Source organism: Sander lucioperca, chromosome 19, assembly GCF_008315115.2.
Source record: "Sander lucioperca isolate FBNREF2018 chromosome 19, SLUC_FBN_1.2, whole genome shotgun sequence".
Classification (NCBI taxonomy): Eukaryota; Metazoa; Chordata; class Actinopteri; order Perciformes; family Percidae; genus Sander; species Sander lucioperca.
This window is the reverse complement of record NC_050191.1, coordinates 15,028,172-15,043,392: the sequence shown is the minus strand read 5'-3', so window position 1 is coordinate 15,043,392 and position 15,221 is coordinate 15,028,172. Positions and strand designations below refer to the sequence as shown.

At 38.4% G+C, this 15,221-nt stretch overlaps 2 protein-coding genes across 4 annotated transcripts in view; both read left to right on the top strand.

Moving 5' to 3' along the window:
* The first annotated feature begins 6,042 nt into the window (after window positions 1-6,042).
* Window positions 6,043-15,215, top strand: LOC116042012. 3 transcript variants are annotated; one of them, XM_035995696.1, is made up of 6 exons: window positions 6,043-6,167; window positions 6,452-6,769; window positions 6,886-7,152; window positions 7,281-7,358; window positions 9,817-9,915; window positions 15,007-15,215. In XM_035995696.1, exons 1-5 carry the CDS (start codon window positions 6,107-6,109, stop codon window positions 9,912-9,914), a joined length of 822 nt encoding a protein of 273 aa, XP_035851589.1. In that variant the 5' UTR covers window positions 6,043-6,106; the 3' UTR covers window position 9,915; window positions 15,007-15,215. The 3 variants fall into 3 exon arrangements, with proteins under 3 accessions (XP_035851589.1, XP_035851587.1, XP_035851588.1); XM_035995694.1 differs by having other exon boundaries at window positions 6,886-7,164; XM_035995695.1 differs by having other exon boundaries at window positions 6,055-6,167; window positions 6,455-6,769; window positions 6,886-7,164.
* bach2b (BTB and CNC homology 1, basic leucine zipper transcription factor 2b) overlaps window positions 14,059-15,221 on the top strand; it is a 17,171-nt gene continuing 16,008 nt past the window's right edge. Inside the window, exon 1 of the mRNA XM_035995699.1 lies at window positions 14,059-14,063. The gene's annotated coding sequence lies outside the window, so the exon portion shown is untranslated. The remainder of the gene's footprint in view (window positions 14,064-15,221) is intronic.

Below are 15,221 nucleotides of genomic sequence, written 5' to 3'. Positions count from 1 at the left end.
ACTTGTTAGTGAGATTTTATGACTTGTTCTGTGTAACTGCATGCTTGAAACTAGAATGTCCATAGTTATAAAGCTATTTGATCCTCACTGAAAAGTACAAACTGCTTTTTGCAAAGTCATAATTTCTTATTTTAAGCAAGAAATTAGAAATTATGACTTTATTATAACTTGAACTCTTCACATATTAAAAACAGAACCTCCAAGTGGAATCTTTTGTTTTATTGTCAAACAGACAATATAAGTTATGTATTCATATAAAATATAGTAGGTACAGAACTGGGAATTGGCACTTGGCACATCTGATCTAATGTTTAAACATTGAATATGTAACATTTAAACATTTAACTTTTTAAATGTAAAATGTCAAACAGAAATAGCTTATCTTTATACAAACATTCAGATCATTTTGTGCACTACAGCAGGTAAGTTAAATCTGTTATGGACCGTCCTTAATTTGATATTCCAAGGTCTGAACATTTTTCAGTGTTGTACAATTCTATTACATCCCCAAGATGGTATTTGACCTGTACAAAGGTTTGACTCTTGCTGCTGATTGTGTAATAAGAGGTAAAGTCAACCAGCTTTTCAGCATCCACTAACTCGCCTGTGCAAGATGCTGGACCTCAACTTGATATGCCATCATATTTCTATCAAAGTGTATAGTTTGAAATGGTTGGTATTATAAACAATAAAGCCTAGAATAAACAAGAAATATGTTTTTGACCAGTCCAAATTCTAGCTACCTTTACTTACTTGTTGCTGGTGTGTTTCTTGACTCTCCTCCTGTGGCTGTTCACCTGCGTGGTTGCCATCGCCTGGTCTGTTGCTTTCAAGAAGGTGTTGAGAGTGTCTTCTTCTCACATGATGATAGAATGAGTTATACACTCGATATTCCTCAGTGCATCCGTCAATACCACAGAGCAACCTGAAATCAGGGCTATGGCTGTGCATTCGATTAATATGGCTCATAACGGTTTCAGTGAAAAAGTGAGGAAAACGAGGCAGATAACGCAGCGCCAAAGCATCTTGAAGTTTTACAAAATACTTTACAAAACGAGCGAGACGTTTCCTCTGCAGTCCATGAAAAAGGTGAGGGGGAAAGTAATTGCATTCCATTATCTAGCAGCATAGGGGAGATCTGTGAATTACGTTTTATTTATTTATCTTTATTATAATCTTTAATGGGAGTAACGTGTGGTGTGTGATAAATCTTTAGACATAGTTTATGAATTTTAAATAATGACATTCAATTCATCACATTCTCCGTTTGTACAATGTTTCTAGTATTTATGTCACCCCCATTTCATGACATGGTACATTCCAAACGGGAACGCGCTAAAAGTGTCTGTCAAGGCCGGGCGGTCAGTTACAGCCACCACCTTACATTAGCTTTTCTCTGCTGTGCAGTTATACTTTCGAGTCTCCTTAAGTCATCGACACTAACAAACTATGGATGAAGATGGAAGGGCTTATCCGGATATGGATCCTACAACAATTGCAGTATTAAAAGGTAATTGTTTTTATTTCATACAATGTTATTTTGTTAATTTGTTAAGGCATGTTACAGCAAACTAAGCTAACATTAATTGTGAAGTTGGCTAGCTAAGTCATACCATGCTAATTTTAAAATAGTGTTAATTTTGGCTATAAGCAGGTAATACCCACACGAAAAGCCATGTCTTGAAAATGTATTAATAGTACTTTATTGCCAGAAACTGTGTTACGGTGCAAATGGTAACTTTAAAGTTAGTCAGTCAGTTCGCTCAGTTAACCTTAATTTTAGCTTTGTTTTAGCTTGGCCTAACGCTAGCTAGTTGGCGCCGTTTCATTATTATTTGTGACTTACTGTGGCTTAAAGTTATCAGTCAACATAATGAAAAAACCTAACGTTAGGCCTTATCATAGCCTAATTGTTTTGGTTAATGTCAGAATGGTTGGTGTTTTAAAAATGATTCATGAATTTAGTGGAAAGGGAAGGCAGACAGTAGGCCTACCTTTACTTTATATTAATTGTTATTAATGTAACGTTAAGGCCTAGCTAAATGCTAACGTAGCTCCTGCTTGTGAGGTGCTTCTCTGCTGCCGCCATCCTGCAGCAGCTTCTGATCCATTCAAATACACAATGTGACTTAATAATTAGTTTTTTTAATGTTATTAGATTATATATTTACAGTGTGGTTGAATGTGTTCTCCAGCATCAAAAGGTAAGAACTAAACTCTATCAGATCAAAATTACTAAAACTAGCCAAAACATGTTTATTTGATGACGTTGAAGTTTCAAATCATTATTCCTGCTTTAGTTACAGAAGATGGTAGAAATTAAGGTACTTTATTGCTGAACAGTGTTATTTAATTTGTCCAAGTAAAGCAAAAACCACAACAACTGAGACAACAAGAACATTTGAAAAAAGCACAAAATCAGTAACAACCACGACAGCAATCAATGATCCTTCAACCAAACTACAAGGTAGTAACTCAAACATGTTGTCCCTCTTCCTCTAGAATCTCTGTCTTCCTGGCCAAAAATGTTTTTAATGTTGTCATTGTCTTTTCAGGTTGGTGGTGGTGGCTTATCGTTGTGTTTGGTGTTGCAGCTCTCATAATCATCACTGTGGCTGTCCTCAGATGGAATAGAGCTAAAGGTGAGAATATTGCAACACATCTTCATACCTAAACCACACAATAGGTTGACTGTCAGTGACTCCCAAAATGACATATATAACCGTTCTGTGACATTTTTTTATGTTTGCTATGATAATTTTTTCAAAACTTGTAACAACTTTCCTAAACTCTTAACACAGTTAGCACAACATCTGTCTGTGTAGGCTATACATTTAACACATTTCTTGTTGCTTTGGCACAAAATGCAATCAGTAAACACAAATTTAAAATGCTTGAACTTCTTTTACACACAAGCTCAACCAAGACCAAAACAATGGATCTTTACTGCCACATTTACAAATGCTTTCTGAACAGATAACAACATATTCTAAACCTAACTTATAGGCTAAAGTCAAAGTGAACAGCTGTTCATATTGTAAATTGAAACACAAATATATCCCCTGGATTTTGTTCCATTGCTACTGAGAAACAGCTGATTGAAGCTATGCAAATAGATCGATCACAGCTGATTGACATCTAGGAAACACACTCAGGTGTTGAGGTTCTTTCAATTGCAATTGCATAAAACTACCAGAATGAGGACATAACGTCACGGACGTCGTTGTTATAAAGACTAAGCTCCGTAAAAGTCGATTCATTTCAAAAAGTGACCGTTCACTTTTGGTTTCACACAAAAGGGGACGCAAACCCCGGTTTCCTGAGTGAACATCCTGTGTGTTTGAGCCATCCACCACCCCGACCTTTCCCTTGCACGGCAGCTGTGTTCTTGTGATTTCACGAGATCATGCAATAATCGCGGCACCACATATCACACAATAAATCCATCTCATCATGCTTCAAGCAGTCTATATACACGACGTTCCACTTCCAGGATTGCTCCGGTACCGCTGGAAAAACCATCGGATGTCCCTTATTTAGGCTGGAAGTCAGTTACCTTCCTCTTCCTTTGTGTTGGCGTTCTAAACTCCGGTGGATTTATGAGGACTATGGTTGACTGCTCCTCAGATCTCTGCAGGGTAAATCCAGACAGCTAGCTAGACTATCTGTCCAATCTGAGTTTTCTGTTGCACGACTAAAACAACTTTTGAACGTACACGTTCCACCAAAACAAGTTCCTTCCCAAGACTATTTTGCAGAGGCACCGGCATTGTGTCCGGGGTTTAGTGCCGCCCAAGACGATTGTGATTGGTTTAAATAAATGCCAATAAACCAGAGCATGTTTTTCTTCCAACCCGGAATGCTGTGTGGACTAGCCAGACCCTCCTCTGCAGAGCTGTGGAGGAGGGTCTGACAATGTGAGACTAGGCTTCAAGTAATGGGTTAGTATGGAAACAGCAGTGGACCGAACCATTTAGTGTCCAGTGAGAAGCTACTGGCAGCTATGGGCGTGGTTTAGGTGTGTGACAGCCGCGACTGTTTGTTCAAATCAACAATGGCGGACGTGATAGATGACAGATGGTTCAAGTGCCTGCCCTTTTCCAAACAGTTTCTAATGACGGCTTCTCAGATGGTTCTGTGTTAACAAACCATCTGGCCCCATCCTGCATCCTTATGCGGAGTATTTCGCTTTTTTACTTTCCCTTATTTGCTCATGCAATAATTACTACAGCCACCAGAGGTCGCTGCCTAAGGAGAAACGTGAACATGGGACGTTAAGAGCTGCTTGCACAATCGACCTATATGGTCATTTTCTGGGTGAGGATGGATTGCAACATTCACATAGGAAACTTTCATAATCTTTCATAAACTTTCAGTAATCAAATGTCTGTACATTCAATCAGCTATTCTCTGACGTTGTCATAAAAATCTAAACATCTTCACACACACTTCATAGACTTTGTTAATTTCAGATACTGAGCTTAAACACTGCAGTGACTCCAGAAACCAGATCACACACTGCACCCACAAAGTTACACTCCCTGGTTTATAGATCAGCTTTTTAAACTGTATCTCTGTGAGCCACTCAGTGAGTCTGACTTCCTTCTGCGAGAGAAGACGTGGAGGAGTCTGATGATGCAGCTGGACGACACCACAATAGAACCCAATGAAGTCCCCACATGTTACTGAGCAGCCTTTATGTCGTCTCCTCTGTGCAGGCTGATCCTGAAGATGGTGTTTCCTACGCCTCCATCAGCTACACCAAGAAGACCAACAGGAGAGCCCAGGTCAGCTGCTGATTGGTTACTGTGATGCTGTCATTATTGAGCATTGTGTTGTGTTTATGAGGCGCTGGATATCATAATGTTGCATTATTCTGTCGTTTCATATTGTGTAATTTACGTGTTGTCTTTTGTTTCCCAGGCTTGGGGTGGAGATGATGATGAAGATGATGCAGTGACCTACAGCACCGTGAAAGCTCCCTCTTCCTCTGCTGCTGCTGCAGCCTCTGCTGATCTCAGCAACCTCTACGCCACCATCAACGAACCCAAAAAATAAGAGCACGATGTAGTTAACAGTTTGTATCATTACAGTTGTATTCGGTTACTTGATATGGACGAAAGATAGGATAAACAAATGATTAGCTCAGAGTCAAGAGATGTGTGCACATTGTTCTATAACTATGGCCGAGGCATTTCTCAATAAGAGCAACAGGCTGATCTTGTATGGACTAAAGCTAAAAAGCTTACATTTAAGATGATAAAATAGAAATACTGTATATTACTGAGAATTATGTTGTGCTGTGTATATAATTTATCTAAAAAGGTTATGTGCCCAGCTGAGATCTCTGTATTTTACCATTTACTGTTGGAACTTTGGTAAGTATGTTAAAAACAGATATTGATTCTTCTTTTGTTCACTTGATTTTGTAAATATGGATGATGCACAAATATTGAGCTGGCTATTTGCATATGAGGATTTTAGCTTAAATATACTGTACAGTGTAATCATAATCTGCAGGAATGTAGCCATTTTTGTCAGTGTACAGTTCATATTCAATGCAATTCCATTTTATTTATAGTGTCAAATTACAACTGGAGTTATCTCAGGACACTTTACAGATAGAGTAGGTCTAGACCACATTCTATAATTTACAAAGACCCAACAATTCCCCCAAAGAGCAAACACTTAGTGCAACAGTGGCGAGGAAAAACTTCCTTTTTACAGGCAGAAACCTCAGACAGACCCTGGCTCTTGGTGGGCGGCCATCTGCCGCTGCCGGTTGGGACACAGAGACACTGATACAGATAGACAGAAATATGATTCATAATAACCACAGCAGTTGGTATGATGCGCCGTGGCACTTATAGTAACACATGAAATGGGTTGTTTCAAGTACTTTTTAATGTGGTCATTTTTGCTTGTTTTTTTGCTGTTGTGCTGATGTGGTCTGCCCAAGCAACAAGTGACACATAGTATAAGAGGAAGGAAGGATGAGGAAGTGACACTTTACTGTTTATAGGAAGTTGCTGGGACATTTGTCTTTAAGTAGCAACTAGTTCAGAGACTTAGAAGAAGAAGAAGCAGAGAGAGACAGAGAGACACGATGGCTGAATTCAGATGGATTATAACCTCTATTTTTCTGATAATAATGCTTCAGTTTACAGGTACGGATACATAAAATATGTAAATAAAAAAAACAGAAAAATCAGCTAATTCATTAATATCATTACTGTTACTTTATTACCTAACCTTCATTTAACTGAGACAGACAAGTAGTGTGTTTGTTTTCCAGTAAAGTGAATAAATAGTGAGTTTAGTAAACTTTTGGAAACTAACGATGAGGCACATAAGCAAACTTTTGTTGTATTTACTATTATCTTTACACTGACAGTAGTAGTATAATTTAATTTCTCTTCATTATTTATCATTTTTGTTCTCACATTCTCAGCAGCAGCAACCCCCTCCTTCACTGTCAGAGTTGGAGATGAAGTCACTTTGCCTTGTGAACATGTGATCGACGGTCAGAAGTGTAATAGTAGCACCTGGGTTTTCAGTGAATTAGAAAACACACCAATAGTAGTGCTGATTGGTCGTGGGCGGATTGCTGAAAACGCTAAATCAGACAGACTGAGTGTTACCGAGAAATGTTCTCTGGTTATAAAGAATGTCACAGAGGAGGATGCTGGTCTTTACACCTGCAGACAGTTCAACAAATCAGGACAACAACAAGGTGAAGACGCTTTGGTTGAACTGTCCATTGTCACCAGTGAGTATTTACATCATAATGTTTTCATGTTAGAATGATATACTGACACATTACAATAATTGTGGTTATGGTAATGAAGTATATTTAACTCTCTCTCACAATATCTCCATCACCAGTTACTGAACATAACAATGCTGACGACGTGATGTTACACTGCTTTGTTTCGACATATGAACGGTGTCAACACACAGTGAAGTGGCTGTTTCAGTCTAAATATGTGGATAAAGATAACCAAGATTTGAGGACATCACAATCTCCCTGCTACACCTCTGTGACCGTTCCTACTTCTCATTTTAGTTTCACATCAAGGTATCAGTTCTTTAGGTGTGAAGTGACTGAAGGAGACAAAGTGCAGGATTTTCCCTTCAGCCCTCAGTCCTCAGGTGAGAAACCAGATGAGAACATGTTGAGCTGTTTAAAGTAATTTCAAACTGATGAGAATAATTACCTAAAAAATTAGTTTATTTTATGGATTGGAAGTTTGTGTGTTGAGCTGTGTTCATCTGTTCAGGTGAGGACACAATAACAACAACAGAATCAACAAAACAAAACCAAGCAAGTACCAATGATGCCTCACCAAATGTACAAGGTAGGGACTCTCACTCTGTTATTTTCTTATTCCGTCAGTATCAATAAGTGAGAAAAGTGTTTTGACCCGGCTCTGGGATCATGGCAAATAGGAGTCTAAATATGTGAGCAGTTAACCAAAAGAAATACATTGCATTTAACAAAGGTAAATGTTAACAAATGTAACACAAATGGTTGAATCCAAAAAAGGATGCTGGCAGGAAAAAATGTTTCAAGGTAAACTAGAATAAACTGTATAGAAAACAAAGGAACTTAAAAATGTTGGCCATAAGTGAAAGAGGAACGTAAAAGCTAATGTAGTTTTCCCAAGCAACAAGTGACACACTGTATGAGAGGAAAGAAGGATGAGGAAGTGACACTTTACCGTTTAAAGGAAGTTGATGGGACATTTGTCTTTAAGAAGCAACTAGTTCAGAGACTTAGAAGAAGAAGCAGCAGAGAGAGACACGATGGCTGATTTCAGATGGATTATAAACTCTTTTTTCTGATACTAATGTTTCAGTTTACAGGTAAGGATATATAGAATATGTAAATAAAAACAGAAACATCAGCTAATTCATTAATATCATTAATGTTACTTTGTTACCTAACCTTCAGTTAATCAATACAGACAAGTAGTGTTTGTTTTCCAGTAAAGTGTTTGTTTTTCCAGTAAAAAACCAACGATGAGGCACATAAGCAAACTTTTGTTGTATTTACTATTATCTTTACACTGACAGTAGTATTATAATTTAATTTCTCTTCATTATTTATCATTTTTGTTCTCACATTCTCAGCCGCAGCAACCCCCTCCTCCGCTGTCAGAGTTGGAGATGAAGTCACTTTGCCTTATGAACATGTGATCGACGGTCAGAAGTTTAATAGTACTACCTGGGATGCCTCACCAAATGTACAAGGTAGGGACTCTCACTCTCTGTTATTTTCTTATTCCGTCAGTATCAACAAGTGAGAAAAGTGTTTTGACCCGGCTCTGGGATCATGACAAATAGGAGTCTAAACATGTGAGCAGTTAACCAAAAGAAATACATTATATTTAATAAAGGTAAATGTTAACAAATGTAACACAAATGGTTGAATCCAACAAAGGATGCTGGCAGGAAAACACGTTGCCAGGTAAACTAGAATAAACTGTATACAAAACAAAGGAACTTCAAAATAATATGACATAGTGCCAGGGAAAGGGAGAGGAACAGAAGAGGATGGGGCAGGTTTTAAGCAACCTGGAGACAGCAACCAGCTGCCTTCAATTCCTCAGTCACCTCCAATCAACCAGGACGCGGCAACACTGGAAAACTAACACATGAAAAACAAACGTTGTAATTTACACCTATGCACAGCAGCAACAAACACAACACACAAGCCCTGGCAGAGACTGAAACAACTAAATTCACAGCAAAGAACGTTGTTGAGACACTGATGTTGATGTGTTGTGCAGTTTGGGGTTTTCTGATTTTGATTGCTTCATTAGTAAATGGTTGAATGTTTTGAAATGCTCCACACCATGGCTGTTGACAAATCAGTATTTTGAGATGTTCCTTACATTCACACGGACCCACACAGACAGATGCAAACAAACCTTTTGAAAGAGACAAAAGTTTGAATTATCTCGACTTACAGTCACGTAGCCCTTTATGCATTTGGTCACACATAAAACACTCAAGACACTAAAGTAATGTTATAAAGTTTTCAATTCAGTTTTAACACCATACTTCACACATCACAAAGTGTTTAGATGGTTAATTAGTTTCTGTTGCACTGACTTGTTTTATGTGGAGCTTTCAACCACTTCTCGACTGACATGCCAACACGCCCTCATACCTAAACGACAGAATAGGTAGATTGATATATGAGCGTTTTATTTATCGATGTACGGTGGCAGTTTTAATCACGTAGATAACGTTGTGAAATGGAACAAGTTAGGTTTAGGCAATAGAAATACGTAGTTAGGAAACTGGTAAGGAAAACATCAGAAATTCGCTTCAAATGAGTCACCTAAAACTACTAAAAAGAGTCACGTAACTATGTCAATTAAGTAGGTCCTTAAAAGTCGGTAAATTTAAGAACGTGACTGTTGACTTTTGGGTTTCATAGGACACACACCCGGGTCTCCTGAGTGAAAGTCCTGTGTTGTTCCTCGTCTGCTCTCATGATAATTACTATTACCATGAGAGGTCGCCGCATAACAACTAACGCAAATATTTGTCGTTATAAGCTTCTCGCGCAATCGACCGGTTGTTTCTTTTGGGTGAGGACAGTATGGACACGCGGTTAAAAGCTCTGGAAAGAGATAGAAAGTGAACCTTGAGTTAAGGGTTTTTGGTTTGTTTTGTCAAATTAGTTATCGGATGCAGTTTTGAACCATTCTGGTTGAAATGAATGTGTAAACACTTTTGAATATCACAGGTAATTCTTTTTTAGCTGCAGGATTTTAAAAGCCAAAATGACTTGTGCTTTCACAACTGGGACAGGTTGGTCTGCTCTGGACTACATCATGTTGGCTCTGCATGTGGCTGAAGTCCTAATGACTGTGATTACTGTTCTCCTCATCAGAGCTTGAGGTGAGCACAATCACACCAAAATGTGTTCACACTGATCAACACAAACTGTAATTTCAGAGCTGAAATGTTCCGTTGTGGTTTATTTTCGAAGGAGAGCACCTGATGACAACACTGTGAGTTGGAAAGAACAGAGGTGAACTGAAAGAAATCAATGAATGCCGCTTAAGAATGACCCTAAAAAATGTGTTAAGCAGCAAAAATTGCCCCCAAGGTTTCAATATATATATAGTTTAGGCCAATATTCTAATCCTCCACTAAGACACAATTTTAATTAATTTTATTTTCCATCTCTATTATACACTCACACAAACAGCGCTGTTACATATAAATGCACTGATAAAAGCAATATTATGCTTTGTATTTTTCTCATGTTGACACAAGGTGTGGATTACTTTGTGCATTTTAATCTGGGCTCTTTTCACATTCAAAAAACAGCAACCTAATGCATGTACTGTACTGCACTGCAATCTTTTCTACATAAAATGCACTACTCATACTAATATCACAGATTCATCCACCCCAGGTATTATTTCAAATGGCACTGTACATATGGATGAATCTGAAAATGTTTTCCACATTACATATAGTACTGCTGCTACCATAGGTCAAGCTGCTTCATGTAATAACATAACACACGCTTATGGTTCTATTCCAACGTTGATTTCTGCCCAGCGTATAATGAAAAGAAAAGGCAATTTTAAAATTAGAAACCTAACGAATATTCTTTCCATACCTCAGCATGTTCCTTTAAAGCCAGATCCACTTTCAGCTAGCATGGGTCTACTAAATATAGGCACTCTCACTACTAAAACTTTTGCAATTAATGATTTTATCAGTGAAAAACAATTGGAATTTCTGTTTCTTGTTGAAACCTGGCTAACTACGGACGGTGCAGCTGTTCTTGTTGAAACCTGTCCCCAAAATTATAATTTCTTTCACTCTATTAGACAGGGTAAACGAGGGGGTGGAATTGCTACCATCTTCTCAAATAAATATAACTGCAGTAGAGTCAATCTTGGCGATTTCTCTTCTTTCGAGTATATTGCCCTCACTCTGAGGGCTGACCCAGCCATACTCTTACTGACCTTATACCGCCCTCCTAAACTATGGACTGGCTTCCTCGACCAGTTTTCTGAACTTGTGTCGCTCATCATCACTAGCTATGATCGGATAATTGTAAATGGTGATTTTAACATTCATATCAATAAGGCAACTGATGCTAAAACCAGCAAGTTCCTTAATATATTGAGCTAAAGCAGCATGTTACGGGGTCCACCCACAACCTTGGCAACACCCTCGACCTAGTCATTTCTAGAGGGATAGAAGTCACTGACTTATTGGTAGGTGATATAAATATGTCTGATCATTATTGTGTATCTTTTAATGTTATATTAAATGCCTTAAAAATTCATCCCGAAACCACAATTAAATCACGGTTCCTGGACACTAGAGCAGAGCAGCAATTCATAGCTCTTGCAGACTCCATAAATTCAGATATTTTAAATTATTCTATCGACCAAATGGTAGAGGCCTTCAATAGTGAACTAGGTGTCTTGCTTGATAGAGTGGCTCCTTTAAAGACAAAAAAAAGGCCCTATAGCAAACTGACTACTTGGATGAACAAAAATATCCATGACCTAAAAAGATCCTGTAGGAAAGCTGAAAGAACATGGAGAAAAAGTAAGTTACAAGTTCACCATGCCATTTTAAAAGAAAAAATAGTAAATTATAATAGAGCTGTTCGGAGTGAGAGAAGGATCTACTTCTCTAAGGTAATTGCTGAAAATAGTGGATACTCCAGGATGTTGTTCTCCACCATTGATAGGCTACTACATCAAACACCATGTGACACATCAAGTCAGGCATTTTCTTTAAGATGCGAAGAATTTGCAGACTTCTTTAAAAACAAAGTCATTTCTATAAGGGAGGCTATTGGCAATATAGGTAATTCATTTGACAGTACACACAAAAGCATCCTCCAAAAATTATATTATTATATTATTAGGTATTTTTCAGACTGCTTTTAAAACCGCTGTTGTGAAACCTTTACTTAAAAAGTCAAATCTGGACCATACTATCCTGAGTAACTATAGGCCAATATCGAACTTACCTTTCCTGAGCAAAGTACTTGAAAAAGTTGTCTGTAATCAGCTAAATACCTTCCTTAATGAAAACAGTATTCTTGAAAAATTACAATCTGGGTTTGGATCAAATCACAGTACAGAAACGGCCCTAGTAAAAATAGTCAATGATCTCAGACTTGCTACTGACTTAAACAAAGTCTCAATCCTTATTCTTCTGGATTTGAGTGCGATATTTGACACCATTGATCATACCATTCTAATTCACCGCCTTGCGAAGTGGGTGGGTCTCTCTGATAATGTAAGCTGGTTTCATACCTACATTACCGGCAGAGATTTTTATGTTATTCTAGAAGATCATGTGTCCGTAAAGCATGACTTGCCTTTCGGTGTGGCCCAGGGGAGCTGTCTTGGCCCACTGCTCTTTTCCCTGTATATGCTTCCGTTAGGAAACATAATAAGTCAGCATAATGTAAACTTCCACAGCTATGCAGATGATACCCAATTATATATTTCTGTGGAACCGAATAACCCAGATGGCCTTTGCTCCCTTATCACATGCTTAACATCCATTAATCAGTGGATGAGAAACATTTTTTTAAAGCTGAATGATGACAAAACAGAGATACTTTTGGTTGGACCAAAATCAAAACGAGAAATTGTTCTTAGTGATCTTGGGAACCTGCCGCCCAAGGTCAAACCAAAAGTAACAAGCCTAGGTGTCATCTTAGATACAGACAGGGTTCAAAATTAACTTTTTCGTCCACCAGCCGAATGGCTATTCAATGTTCAAATTTCACCAGCCACTTAATAGAGTACCATTGTTTTTTTGGCTGGTGAGTGTAGCAAATCTACCAGCCACTTGCATATTTTACCAGCGTTTGGCTAGTAGATGGTGCTAATTTGGAACCCTGGATACAGAGTTAAACTTCAAGCCCCATATCAGTAAAGTTACTCAGACAGCATATTTTCACCTGAGAAACATTGCCAAAGTACGTCCCTTTTTAACTCAACAAGATGCAAAAAAACTAATCCATGCCTTTATCACTAGTAGGTTAGACTACTGCAATGCACTTTTTACTGGTCTCCCAAAAAAACATATAAAGAAATTGGAACTTATACAGAACTCTGCTGCTAGACTTTTAACTAAGACCAAGAAGAGAGAGCACATCACCCCTGTGTTAGCTGAACTGCACTGGCTTCCTGTTTCTTATAGAATTGATTTTAAGGTTATGTTAATCACTTATAAAGCTCTGAATGGCATAGCACCTTCATATATCGCTGAGATTTTAGCATCTTATCAACCACAAAGGAAACTTAGATCTTCCAGTGCAAATCTTTTAATTATACCCAAAGTGCTCCACAAGCTGAGTGGAGAAGCTGCTTTTATTCACTATGCACCAAAGCTATGGAACACCCTGCCTCTGTACATCAGACAAGCAAGCTCAGTGAATATTTTTAAAAAATACCTAAAAACATACCTATATATGAGAGCGTTTGGCTAACCTTTTTTTTTTTTTTTTTTATCTTGTGTTGTGTAACTGAATGTTACTAACTATATGCACCAATAGATGGAATTGTTAATGGACGTATGACTATTGTCATTTATATTTAAATTTATTTCTAGATGTGTTCATTTGTTTGGTTGAAGAATATTGTGAGTTGGGTTTATTTTTGGCAAATTTATTGATTGACTTTTCTCCAACAACATAATGCGCTAGCCTCGAGTTGTATTATTTTTATTACTATTTTATTCTCTATTATTGTGTTAAATGTTCCGAATGTAAAGCACTTTGAGCTGCGCTCTGTGTATGAAAGGTGCTATAGAAATAAAGCTTATTATTATTATTATTATTATTATTACTATTTTTTTAATTGGCTACAACATTTGGTAAAAGCCATGACTTTTTGGACTGTGGGGGAAAAGTTGCCCCTCGAATATCTTTTTGATTTCCTACACTGGATCAGGGACTGTAAGTCAGTGTAAATGATGCAGGTGGTAAGTGTTCATGTTACTATGACGCAGGACTTTGAATGTCTCACTGTTTTAAACTCTGAGGGCCAGATGTACTAACGCTTTTTGCGCCCACTTCAGGCGTATTTGTTTTGCAACGTGCGCGTAAAACGCATGGCGAGGATTGTACAAACAGGCCGCACTGAAGTAAAAGTGCAAACTGCCTGTCGTGGGAACTGAAAATGGCAAATTGCGCTTTTCCGTGTCATGCATATGTATTCACAGGACGGTGAAGGGGAAAATGGGAGTTTTCCATAAAGAGATGGGAGGGGAAGCGCCTAGTGCGCCTAATTATGTATTCCGCGGTATGTACAAAAAACGCCCGTGAAAGGACACCTCTATTTTGCGGTGAAAATTCTCCGCCTCTTAAAAGCAGGTGTAAACCAGCTGCAAGCGGGTTTCCTCGCATATGCATCCTGGTGAAATGGCAGCAGTAATCTGAGCAAGACGGAGACATGGGCAAAGGAGACGAGCTGAAATCAAAAGATGACATTGAATCTCTGACTCAGCGTTCACATTCCATTCCAGCAGTTGTTAAACTCCCCGCTACATTACAAATATTGGCATCAGGATAATTTCAGTCATAGCATCAGCAGTGGGAATATGGCAGTCTGCACTCAGCCGTATCATAGCACCAGTACTTAACTCTTTGCTACAGCACACTAGTCAATACATACATTTCCCCACTACTAATGTCGAAATAACACGCATCAAGCAGGATTTCTTTGACGTTAGCCATTCAATTGCGCTTTTAAATGTGCACAATTTATGGTATAGTGGGCGGAGAAAGGCGCTAATTACCCGATGAACTGCAGGTCTGGTAAATACGACGTAAGCTGACGTATCACAGCGTGCGCTTTCTGCGGGTTGGCCATGGTGCCGATAACGCTACTTTCGCAAATGTACATACATCTGGCCCTGAGAAACACAACAGTGAAGCAGTGTAGCAGGTAAATCAGACAGTAACTGAGGGTTTGTGTGTGTTGTGTTTCACAGGTCAATAATGATCAAGCTGAAGATGATGGCATGGTGAACTATGGAAACTTTATAGAGCCTTCCTTCTCTGTCAGACTCCCCTGATCAATAACTCTTGTTAACCTCCTTAAATTATCTTCCAGCTGCAGATTTCAGAGCTGATTTTAAGATCTACTGCTTGTTATTGAAGTTCCAGCAGCTTGAGCTCAGTTTGATGTCTCTGTGTGCAGAAGAAC

Bases quoted from the DNA above. Each gene is read 5' to 3' on its own strand.
- LOC116042012 (XM_035995694.1), top strand. From the start codon at position 6,107: ATGGCTGAATTCAGATGGATTATAACCTCTATTTTTCTGATAATAATG. The intron at 6,168-6,451 runs GTACGGATACAT...TCACATTCTCAG, and splicing joins AATAATGCTTCAGTTTACAG to CAGCAGCAACCCCCTCCTTC. The intron at 7,359-9,816 runs GTAGGGACTCTC...GTGCTTTCACAA, and splicing joins TGCCTCACCAAATGTACAAG to CTGGGACAGGTTGGTCTGCT.